General features: G+C 37.9%; 1 protein-coding gene and 1 long non-coding RNA gene across 9 annotated transcripts in view; one reads left to right on the top strand and one right to left on the bottom strand.

Annotated features, from left to right (window-relative positions):
- The window catches only part of LOC145506221 (uncharacterized), a 527653-nt gene that overhangs the window by 268775 nt on the left and 246872 nt on the right, over positions 1-12006 (top strand). The gene's annotated exons all lie outside the window — the stretch shown is intronic.
- Positions 5987-12006, bottom strand: part of RGS13 (regulator of G protein signaling 13) — a 46824-nt gene continuing 40804 nt past the window's right edge. For all 3 annotated transcript variants that reach the window (XM_081490285.1, XM_081490284.1, XM_081490286.1), the window contains 2 exons: positions 8153-8319; positions 5987-7015 (listed from right to left, as the gene is read on the bottom strand). In XM_081490285.1, coding sequence (XP_081346411.1) covers positions 6830-7015; positions 8153-8319 — 353 coding nt within the window. In that variant the 3' untranslated portion in view covers positions 5987-6829. The remainder of the gene's footprint in view (positions 7016-8152; positions 8320-12006) is intronic.

The following is a 12006-nucleotide window of genomic DNA, read 5'->3' as shown; positions in this document are numbered from 1 at the left end:
ATCTATTTGCCATGAAGTGATGGGACCAGATGCCATGATCTTAGTTTTCTGAATGTTGAGTTTTAAGCCAAGTTTTTCACTCTCCTCTTTCACTTTCATCAAGAGGCTTGTTAGTTCTTCACTTTCTGCCATAAGGGTGATGTTATCCGCATATCTGAGGTTATTGATATTTCTCCCTGCAATCTTGATTCCAGCTTGTGCTTCATCCAGCCCAGCGTTTCTCATGATGTACTCTGCGTATAAGTTAAATAAACAGGGTGACAATATACAGCCTTGATGTACTCCTTTCCCTATTTAGAACCAGTCTGTTGTTCCATGTCCAGTTGTAACTATTGCTTCCTGACCTGCATACAGGTTTCTCAAGAGGCAGGTCAGATGGTCTGGTATTGCCATCTCTTTCAGAATTTTCCACAGTTTATTGTGATCCACACAGTCAAAGCCTTTGGCATAGTCAATAAAGCAGAAATAGATGTTTTTCTGGAACTCTCTTGCTTTTTTGATGATCCAGCGGATGTTGGCAATTTGATCTCTGGTTCCTCTGCCTTTTCTAAAACCAGCCTGAACATCTGGAAGTTCACGGTTCAGGTATTGCTGAAGCCTGGCTTGGAGAATTTTGAGCATTATTTTGGTAGCGTGTGAGATGAGTGCAGTTGTGTGGTAGTTTGAGCATTCTTTGGCATTGCCTTTCTTTGGGATTGGAATGAAAACTGACCTTTTCCAGTCCTGTGGCTACTGCTGAGTTTTCCAGATTTGCTGGCATATTGCGTGCAGCACTTTCACAGCATCCTCTTTTAGGATTTGAAATAGCTCAACTGGAATTCCATCACCTCCACTAGCTTTGTTCGTAGTGATGCTTTCTAAGGCCCACTTGACTTCACATTCCAGGATGTCTGGCTCTAGGTGAGTTTGAGTGATCACACCATCATGGTTCTCTGGGTCATGAAGATCTTTTTTGTATAGTTCTTCTGTGTATTCTTGCCACCTCTTCTTAATATCTTCTGCTTCTGTTAGGTCTATACCATTTCTGTCCTTTATCGAGCCCATCTTTGCATGAAATGTTCCCTTGGTATCTCTAATTTTCTTGAAGAGATCTCTAGTCTTTCCCATTCTATTGTTTTCCTCTGTTTCTTTGCATTGATCACTGAGGAAGCCTTTTTATCTCTCCTTGCTATTCTTGGAACTCTGCATTCAAATGGGTATATCTTTTCCTTTTCTCCTTTGCTTTTCAGTTCTCTTCTTTTCTCAGCTATTTGTAAGGCCTCCTCAGACAGCCATTTTGCTTTTTTGCATTTTTCTTGGGAATGGTCTTGATTTCTGTCTCCTGTACAATGTCAAGAACCTCTGTCCATAGTTCATCAAGCATTCTATCTATCATCTCTAGTCCCTTAAATCTATTTCTCACTTCCACTGTATAATCGTATGGAATATGATTTAGGTCATACCTGAATGGTCTAGTGGTTTTCCCCACTTTCTTCAATTTAAGTCTGAATTTGGCAATAAGGAGTTCATGATCTGAGCCACAGTCTGCTCCCAGTCTTGTTTTTGCTGACTATATAGAGCTTCTCCATCTTATATTCATTTGCTGGTGGAGTGAGTTGATGATATTATTTGACACATTTGGAAGCATTTTTATTTTTTCCTGGCTTCTTGTCCCTGGTGCAGTGGTTTAGTCACTCAGTTGTGTCCAACTCTTCCATGACACCATGGACTGTAGTCTGCCAGGCTCCTCTGTACATGGGATTCTCCAGGCAAGAATACTGAAGTGGGTAGCCATTTCCCTCTCCAGGCGATCTTCCTGACCCTGGGATTGAACCCACTCTCTTGCATTACAGGTGGATTCTTTACTGTCTGAGCCACCAGGAAGGGATCTGTTGTGCCTAGGGATCATTATCAAGTTCAGATATCTAAGACTTAAATTTGAATTCATATATTTGTATTTTTAAAAGAAATAAATTCAGTTCAGTGGATTAGACAAAATTGGACTACTGTGGTAACACCTTCTACAAGCAACTAAAGCCCTCATTAATCAACTCTAAACTTCTTAACAAAAAGTTTTCTATTGCACAGCTAAACCCCAAAGTTAGTAGAAGGAAAGAAATCATAAAAATCAGAGCAGAAATAACTGAAAAAGAAATAAAGGAGACTATAGCAAAAATCAACAAGACTAAAATCTGGTTCTTTGAGGAAATAAATAAAATAGACAAACTATTAGCCCGAGTCATCAAGAAAAAAAGGGAGAAGAATCAAATCAATAAAATTAGAAATGAAAATGGAGAAATCACAGCAGGCAACACAGAAATACAAAGGATCCTAAGAGACTACTATTAGCAACTATATGCCAATAAAATGAAGAGAAGTCAATGGCACCCCACTCTGGTACTCTTGCCTGGAAAATCCCATGGACAGAGGAGCCTGGTAGGCTACAGTCCATGGGGTCACTAAGAGTTGGACACAACTGAGTGACTTACTTTCACTTTTCCCTTTCATGCACTGGAGAAGGAAATGGCAACCCACTCCAGTATTCTTGCCTGGAGAATCCCAGGGACGGCGGAGCCTGGTGGGCTGCCATCTGTGGGGTCACACAGAGTTGGACACGACTGAAGTGACTTAGCAGTAGCAGTTAGCAGCCAATAAAATGAACAACTTGGAACAAAGGGACAAATTCTTAGAAAATTATAACTTTCCAAAACTGAACCAGGAAGAAATAGAAAATCTTAAACAGACCCACTGCAAGCATAGAAATCTAAACTGTAGTCAAAAATCTTTCAACAAACAGAAGCCCAGGACCAGATAGCTTCACAGGTGAATCCTACCAAAAATTTAATGAAGAGCTAACACCTATCCTACTCAAACTCTTCCAGAAAATTGAAGAGGAAGGTAAACTCTCAAACTCATTCTATGAGGCCACCATCACCCTAATAGCAAAACCAGATGAAGATGCCACAGAAAAAGAAAACTACAGGCCAATATCACTGATGAATATAGATGCAAAAATCCTTAACAAAATTCTAGCAAACAGAATCCAACAACATATTAAAAATATCATACATCATGACCAAGTGGGCTTTATCCCAGGGATACAGGGATTCTTCAGTATTCGCAAACCAATCAATTTGATACACCATATTAACAAATTGAAAGATAAAGCCATGATTATCTCAATAGATGCAGAGAAAGCCTTTAACAAAATTCAACACCCATTTATGATAAAAGCTCTCCGTAAAGCAGGCATAGAAGAAACATATCTCAACAAAATAAAAGCCATCTATTTTAAACCAACAGCAAACATCCTCAATGGCAAAAAAATTGAAAGCATGTCCTCTAAAACCAGGAACAAGGCAAGGGTGCCTACTCTCACCACTACTATTCAACATAGTTTTGGAAGTTTTAGCCACAGCAATCAGAGAAAAAAAAGAAATAAAAGGAATCCAGATTGGAAAAGAAAAAGTAAAGTTCTCATCATTTGCAGATAACATGATCCTCTACATGGAAAACCCTAAAGACACCACCAGAAAATTATTAGAGCTAATCAATGAATATAGTAAAGTTGCAGGATATAAAATTAATACGCAGAAATCCCTTGCATTCCTATATGCTAACAATGAGAAAACAGAAACAGAAATTAAGGGAACAATCCCATTCACCATTGCAATGAAAAGAATAAAATATTTAGGAATAAATTTACCTAAAGAAACAAAAGACCTAGATATACAAAACTATAAAACACTGATGAAAGAAATCAAAGATGACACAAATAGATGGAGAAATATACTATGTTCATGGATCAGAAGAATCAGTACAGTGAAATTGAGTATATTACCCAAAACAATCTATAGATTCAATGCAATCCCTATCAAGCTACCGATGGTATTTTTCACAGAAGTAGAACAAATAATTTCACAATTTGTATGGAAACACAAAAAACCTTGAATAGCCAAAGCAATCTTGAGAAAGAAGAATGGAACTGGAGGAATCAACCTGCCTGACTTCAGACTATACTACAAAGCTGCAGTCATCAAGACAGTATGGTACTGGCACAAAGACAGAAATATAGATCAGTGGAACAAAACAGAGATAAATCCACGTACCTATGGACACCTTATCTTTGACGAAGGAGGCAAAAATATACAATGGAGAAAAGACAATCTCTTTAACAAGTGGTGCTTGGAAAACTGGTCAACCACCTGTAAAAGCATGAAACTAGAACACTTTCTAACACCATACACAAAAATATACTCAAAATGGATTAAAGATCTAAATGTAATACCAGAAACTATAAAACTCCTAGAGGAAAACACAGGCAAAACGCTCTGTGACATAAATCACAGGAAGATCCTCTAAGACCCACCTCCCAGAATAATGGAAATAAAAGCAAAAATGAACAAATGGGACCTAATAAGCTTAAAAGCATTGCAAAATGAAGGAAACTATAAGTAAGGTGAAAAGATAGCCTTCAGAATGGGAGAAAATAATAGCAAATGAAGCAACTGATAAAGAATTAATCTCCAAAATATACAAGCAGCTCATGTAGGTCAATACCAGAAAAATAAACAACCCAATCAAAAAATGGGCCAAAGATCTAAACAGACATTTCCCCAAAGAAGACATACAGATGGCTAACAAAGACATGGGATATGCTCAATATCACTCATTATCAGAGAAATACAGATCAAAACCACAATGAGGTACTGTCTCATGCTGGTCAGAATAGATGCCATCAAAAAGTCTGCAAACAATAAATGCTGGAGAGGGTGTGGAGAAAAGGGAACCCTCTTACACTGTTGGTGGGAATGCAAACTAGTACAGCCACTATGCAGAACAGTGTGGAGATTCCTTAAAAAACTTGAAATAGAAATGCCATATGACCCAACAATCCCACTGCTGGGCATACATACCAAGGAAACCAGAACTGAAAGAGACATGTGTGCCCCAATGTTCATTGCAGCACTGTTTACAATAGCTAGGACATGGAAGTAACCTAGATGTCCACTGGCAGACAATGGATAATAAAGTTGTGGTACATATACACAATGGAATATTACTCAGCTGTAAAAAAGAATGCAGTTCTAATGAGGTGGATGAAACTGGAGCCTATTATACAGGGTGAAGTCAGAAAGAGAAACACCAACACAGTATATTAACACATATATATGAAATTTATAAAGATGGTAACGCTGACCCTATATGCAACACAGCAAAAGAGACACAGATGTAAAGAACAGACTTGTGGACTCTGTTGGGAGAAGGTGAGGGTGGGAGCATTTGAAAGGATAGCATTGAAACATGTGTATTACCATATGTGAAATAGATGACCAGTCCAATTTAGATGCATGAAGCAGAGCACTCAAAGCCGGTGCACTGAAACAAACCAGAGGAATGGCCTGGGGAGGGAGGTGGGAGGTGGGTTCAGGACAGGGGGACACATGTTCACCCGTGGCTGATTCATGTCAATGTATGGCAAAAACTACCACAATTTGTAAAGTAATCAGCCTCCAATTAAAATAAATTTAAAAAAATGATAAATAAAAAAAGAAATGAACCCCTAAATATTGATTCTATGTTATAATAATTCTTTGTTTAATTAGAATGATTCCAGTTAATCCTTACTTTCATGTGATACCATTTAGGTTTATAGGCATTTTAAAATAAATGCTATTGCAATCAAATTCGAGACCTGAGAAATACTTTTCCTACTAAAGCTAAAAACCTCAATCAAAGCTTTTCTACAGTGAATTCTTTGCAAAAATGATATTAAATATTTTAAGTATCTTATTCTCTGTCAAAAGTAAAGAATGTTTATCCATTCTTATGGCACGTTTATCCTGTGCTATGTGCTGAACAAAGCAAGTCAAACAGACATATGAGTTCTTTCTCTGGAATCTCCTGATAGAGTCTAAGAAGCTTGTATAACAGGGCAGATAAAACAGTCTTTTAACTGGAAAAATAATGTGATCATGTCTTTGAAAAAAATAGCATACTTATAAAGTTTTTAGTTTATGTTTGTATTTATTGATTATCAGGATTGTGATGGATTCACATTGTGAGAAAAAAAGTCTCAAAATATAGGAACAAAATTTCCTACCCTATAGCAATATAAGTACAGAAATAAATGAGGAAAGTCATACATTTAAATAGCTTAGGCTCATTTGGAATTTTTCACATGTAGAAGATATATATGATATAGAAGTACAGTTATGACGTAATAGCAGGAAAATTTGAAAATATCTTTTAAGAACACATCTTTCTATATTGCTCATGATATAATACTATTGATTATACTCTGAGCACCAGGTTTGTTTACTAGTTATTAATAAAGTTACTACAAGCACTCTGTTTAGAGAATACATTCATGCTACAGACACAACTCATAGCTACAATATTTAAAGAACTGAACTATCTGTGCATTATGACAGCAAAATTTCATTAATAAAAAATCCACTTAGTTGATTTGTACAGTAAAAACTTTATCATTTAGTTGATTTGTACAATAAAACTTTATCATTTAGTTTATTTGTACAGTAAAATCCCTTTTTCATATTTATTTGTTATTTATGTTACATATGTTATTTATGAAGAAAGACCTTCCTTCTCCATATATATTAAGTGAGCTATATAGATATGCCATAAATTGTGTTATTCATGTTGTAAGAGTTCTGTAGTCCATCCGTTTCAGGATCTGTTTCTTTTTGAGAACCAGAAATCAATTTATGGCTTGATTTCTTCTATTTCTTTTCTACCCAATTTCTGATATTATTTATTTAGTTTTATATGAAAAGAACAAAACCAACACTTTCAGTATACCATCTTCAATTTAAACTTTTGAGTGTGGTCAAGAATTGTTGTTGGCTTGAATAGTCTTCAGAAGTTTCTTGTACATTTCTGACTTCAGAAACCTGGGATAGGAATCCCTTTCCATGTGCATGTACACTATTTTTTGAGCCTCTTCAAAACATGTTTTAGTGGGTTCTTGAATATTTTTGATGATAGCTTCTCTTGTTGAACTGTCAATGTTAATCTGCAAAGTAAAATCACATGTGAAGCATAAATAGGCATAATTGAAGATGAAAATAGAATGGAAAGGTTTAATTTATTTCCTGCTCTACTTTTCAGTGGAATAGGGTAATTTTGTCTGCACTTTCATTGACATCTTAAAAGACTTGTATGAGATAAGCTCCTTGCTTTTTAAAAAATAAACATCCAACTCCACATCCCAGATTAAAAAAAACAAGAAAACCCCCACAAAACATGAAGCCCATGACCAGGGAAATCTCAGAAACCACTGCTTACTTAGGCGGATGCAAGTGGTTTGTTAGTGGAGTCTGCAAACAAGGAAGTTTATGAGATGGAGTCCTCTTTTAAAGGAAAGGGAAGTTGGTGCTATTTTAAAGTTTACCTTCCTTAAATAGTCATAGATGTTGATTTAACTGAACATCTCCTGAAATGGGAAGAAAGTGAAGAGAAGTAGAGAAATAGGGGAGAGAAGTGGTTATTTCAATAAACCAAATATTTTCCAGACAAGAGTTTTGAGGAACAAGTCAATTAATGTCTGACTCTCCTGAGAGACAGGAATCTCATAAACCATCCTCTGTCCTCATCCTCATAATCGGAATTTTCGCTCCTGGTTCTCTCTCCACCAGGAGGAGTCTCAGTGTATCTATTTCACTTGTAACTCTTTATTTTCCTTCTGCAGTTGTAAGTGATGGGCAGTAATATCATTGTGACCCATCTGCTGGTTTTAAACTGAGCAAAGCAGGAGCCCTGGTGGGTTGGGCCAGACTCTGCCCACCCCACTAGGGAAGTCACCACTATGGTATGTGTATCTGTAGGTCCTTGTAGCAGAGTCAACTCTTTTTATAAGGACTTCTTTTTATACTTTCCTGGGAATTAAGATAACTTAACAAGGAGAGGCTTTGGAGCCAGACAGGCCTAATTTTCCCTCCTAACTGCTGTGTGACACTGGAGAAGGTATTAATAAATTAACTTTTCAGATTCTTATGTTTCTTATCTGTAAACTGAGGTTAACAATACTGACTTCATAGCATTATAGGAGGTACTGGGTATAGACTGCTGGCACACATACATGCTTGACAGACATTGACGCTTTCCTGGAAGCTGTTGATTTCCAGTTTCCAGCATAGTCAGGTGTGGTTACCTCTCTAGGGGATTGAGGCTGGATGTAAATCTTATAAAGCTTCTTTGCTCTGGAAGTTCTGCTCCACTGTGAGGCAGTTTTCTTATAGGTTTCACATGCCATCCAGAATTTAATATTCTCATCACTGTGCTCTGTTTTTAAGTATGCTGCATAGACCACTGGACCATCTAGAAGTAGAGGAGAAATCAGTTTATTTTCATGGGTCGCAATCATAAAAAAAAGTCTGAACAATATGTAGTACAATTTAAAACTAATGCCTGAATCAGAGCCCCCAAATTATTTAACAAATAAATATTATATAATGATACACACACACATCCCACATCTCACTTAGTTCTATGCATCGGAAGCATGTTTTGACAACACCAGTCAGTGGTGGGGTCATTCCTTCATCCCTTTATTCTGTGTAACTCAGAGCAAGATGCCTTCTAGTGTGGCTGGGATAGGTCACAGGGACCCAGAAACAGGACTTAAATGAGATCAGTGGACAGAGCTCTGATCATGAAACTGAGATGAAAAATCTAAAACCTTGAGACAAACTAGAGGATAAGAGCAAAGTTTAAAGCTAAACAAGCAGGTTAAGATTGAAAAGAAAATATCCAATCCATGTAAAAATGATAAAGTGATCAGGCTGTACAGCCTGGGATGTGTCTCATATGCAATTAAAGCAGGAGAACATGGATAATGAAAAATTCAACTTCATGGTCATGGTTTATGGTTCACATCAGAAATGAAGGGCTAGGTAACGACTAGAATTCAGATGGGCTGTTGGAAATGATCCCAGAATCTAGAACAGCACAGTGAGGATGTAGAAACAACCATTAAGTGACACTTGATGCCGGAGACGGCATCCTGTGCTCTGGTCTTTTCTGAAGTGGGAAGATAAAGGCAGATGTGTGGGAGGAACTTTCTCCATTAAGCCATTATTCTGTGGGAGCTAGTGTTTGAAGAAGAGTTAAGTGAGCTTTCACAAATCTAATACTTTAGTAAGAATCTTTGAGGAGATCAAGTATTGTGAAGATTAAAGATGAACACTCTGAGAAAAACATTAAACTTCTTTTGGTGACTAGGAAGTCTCTTGGCACATCTGAGAAACTGAATTGCTAAATGTCAATAATGGTGTAACTTTCCATTGATAGTGATAGAAACAAGTATGTAGGCATATTGAATATGTGAAGAAACATAGGCTTTTGATGAACAATAACTTTGAATCATTAACTGTTACAAAAAATAATAGTAACCAGAGGGAATGGCAATGGTGAGTAAAATCATTTTCCTAAATCTTCACATGAGACAGTGGATCTAATGAGTTTCCTAGCATAGAAACCAGGCTCCTTGATGCCTGGATTCTACTGTTTGTTAGCATGGATACAAAAATGAAGATGACAATTAAGGTATTTGTGTTCACAAGAAAAACTCAAATGGAGACAGATTTTAATAATGCCTTCTGAGGAAGCTTTAGGGTTCAGGAAAGTTGGTGATCTGCAAGAAATGTGCTGTCCTATGAAGACACAAAATTAGAGCTTAGTTCATTATTATTATGGAAGCAAGTGTAGCCTTCAGAACATTGGGTGGAAGATGGTTCAAAAGAAGTCCTCAATTCAAACATTGAGAGGACAGATGAGATGGGGGTAGGGCATATATAAAAATGTAACACAGGAAAGGATATGGGATTCAATACTTCTACCCAGTGGGGAATATGTTTTACCTTAAACTTAAAACAAGAAAGTTTATTTTCACAGCAGTTTACTTTAAGATGTGCCTAACATCATCACAGGCACAGAAAACTGGGGTCAGAGAATACAAATGTAGCAACTGGCATTCCTGTTAGAGAAAGAGCTGAATGGATAGGCACATCATGAAACAAAACAAATCAAAATAGAAAACGATTTCTGGCCTAATAAGTAAAGCTGGAAGCCAATAATTTGCAGTATGCATTGAAAGAACTAGAATTCTATTTAAGAAAATAAAAAGCAATATTTTATACTTTGTACTTGGTGAAATTTTGACTGAGTGCTTCATTAGGAACAGAAAACAGGATCCTAAAATAAATGAGTTGTGGGATAGGGGAAAAACAAGCTGCCAGATGAAATCTACAGACCCTGGAATGAGACTTAGCCACCAGGCTAGTTGCATCGGTTGAGTGGGTGGAGTGGGGTGGGGGGATAATTTGGAAACCAGTATGAGATTCCATGTTATAGTATTCTGAATTTGTGTTTGTCTTTATGTTTAGCTTCATTTTATGGTAAAAAGTTTATTCTAGAACATGCCTGCATCTGTGTCTTCCTTAACTTCCCTCCTGATTGAGCAGAGGAGGGTCTTTTGGGGCCAGCCAAGTAGTTCAACAATTCTCAATATTCCCAAGTCCTCTGCTGATGAAGCCATCTGTGTGTTGCCGCATATATGTTTCTATAGATATCTAATGTGGTAGATGGTGGTATTGTCCTCAATTATCCCTGCCCTCCTTGTAGAAGAGTTGTACTTTCATGTCCCATTTGTATCAGCCTTGCTCACTGAACTTGTGTCAGTGATGCACAGTGCCATGTGCGGGTCAGACAGAAGGCTCTAGCACCATCAGGAGGTTCCACCATTGCTCCTCTCCCCACTGTGAGCAGGACACATTCTGGGAGAGCTGCTCCTTTAGTCTGAAGGCCAGAGTAAAGACTGCACCAGAGCTACAGTTGACCCCAGTCATTGTGTAGTGTGAACACGAAAGGCATTTTTCTTGTAATAAATTAGTGGGTTTTTGTACCATGTGTTACTGTATCATAACCTAGTGAAAGCAGGCTGGGACCACTTGAACTTGTCTGAGATTTCTGATATGATTGATGTGTAGAGCAAGTGCTCACATGATGGGTATGTCTTATAGGCTTTTGTCTTTAACATGATAATTTTTTATGTTAGGCAAGTTAAGCAGCCTACAATGCATTTGTACAAAAGAGTTCCAGGAATCCAAGCTATTATTAAAGTCAGAACTGAGATGCTCACTTTAGCATTTCTATTGACTCTACAACAAGAGGACTACAAGGTGGGAAAGCCTTTTCCAAATCAGGTGATGCAGCTCAGTGTGGCTCGTTCTCCTCCATTCTGAGCACTCTGCTGCAGAGACCTTGATTCTGCTTGAGCAGAGTAATAGGCATAAACAGCAGAATTGCTTATTAAACTGAGAAGGTGGAAGAACTAGGTTTATCTCACACGTAGGGTACACTGTTTTCCTTGAAGAATGAGAGTGGTGCCTTTGGTGCTCTCTAGTGTGTTCTTCTGCAGTCCATGGGGTCGCGAAGAGTCAGACACGACTGAGCGACTTCACTTTTACTTTTCACTTTCATGCACTGGAGGAGGAAATGGCAACCCACTCCAGTGTTCTTGCCTGGAGAATCCCAGGGACGGAGGAGCCTGGTGGGCTGCTATCTATGGGGTCGCACAGAGTCGGACACGCCTGACGCGACTTAGCAGCAGCAGCAGCAGTGTGTTCTTCATAAATTAGTCACCAAAATTAGATACACAAGGTGACACATGCTGGTATCTCGATGTAAGAAAGAAACGTGACATTGCTCTTGTCTGAGTCAGAATGGTGGCCCATCTATCCCAGGACCATTTTCTGCAAGGCGGCAAGGCTCATGGCATGCACTAAATCCTGAGTGAGCTGTGCGGCTGTCTGCCATCAGAAATGTTTCCAAAGCAATATTGAATATATTTTATTTTTAATATAAAGCACCAGGGAAGACGAGCTTTTTAATTCTACCAGCCTCTGCGTGAAGTTTTAAAATAAGTCTGTTTTATTAAAATTCTCTGATTTGACTTCTATGACGTTAATCATTTCTGGGTTTTCTCCTAACTTCTCTTTGCTGTAT

This window comes from Giraffa tippelskirchi, chromosome 5 (genome assembly GCF_054371585.1).
Source record: "Giraffa tippelskirchi isolate mGirTip1 chromosome 5, T2T-mGirTip1v1.2.pri, whole genome shotgun sequence".
NCBI lineage: Eukaryota > Metazoa > Chordata > Mammalia > Artiodactyla > Giraffidae > Giraffa > Giraffa tippelskirchi.
This window is presented reverse-complemented; position numbering and strand designations above follow the sequence as displayed.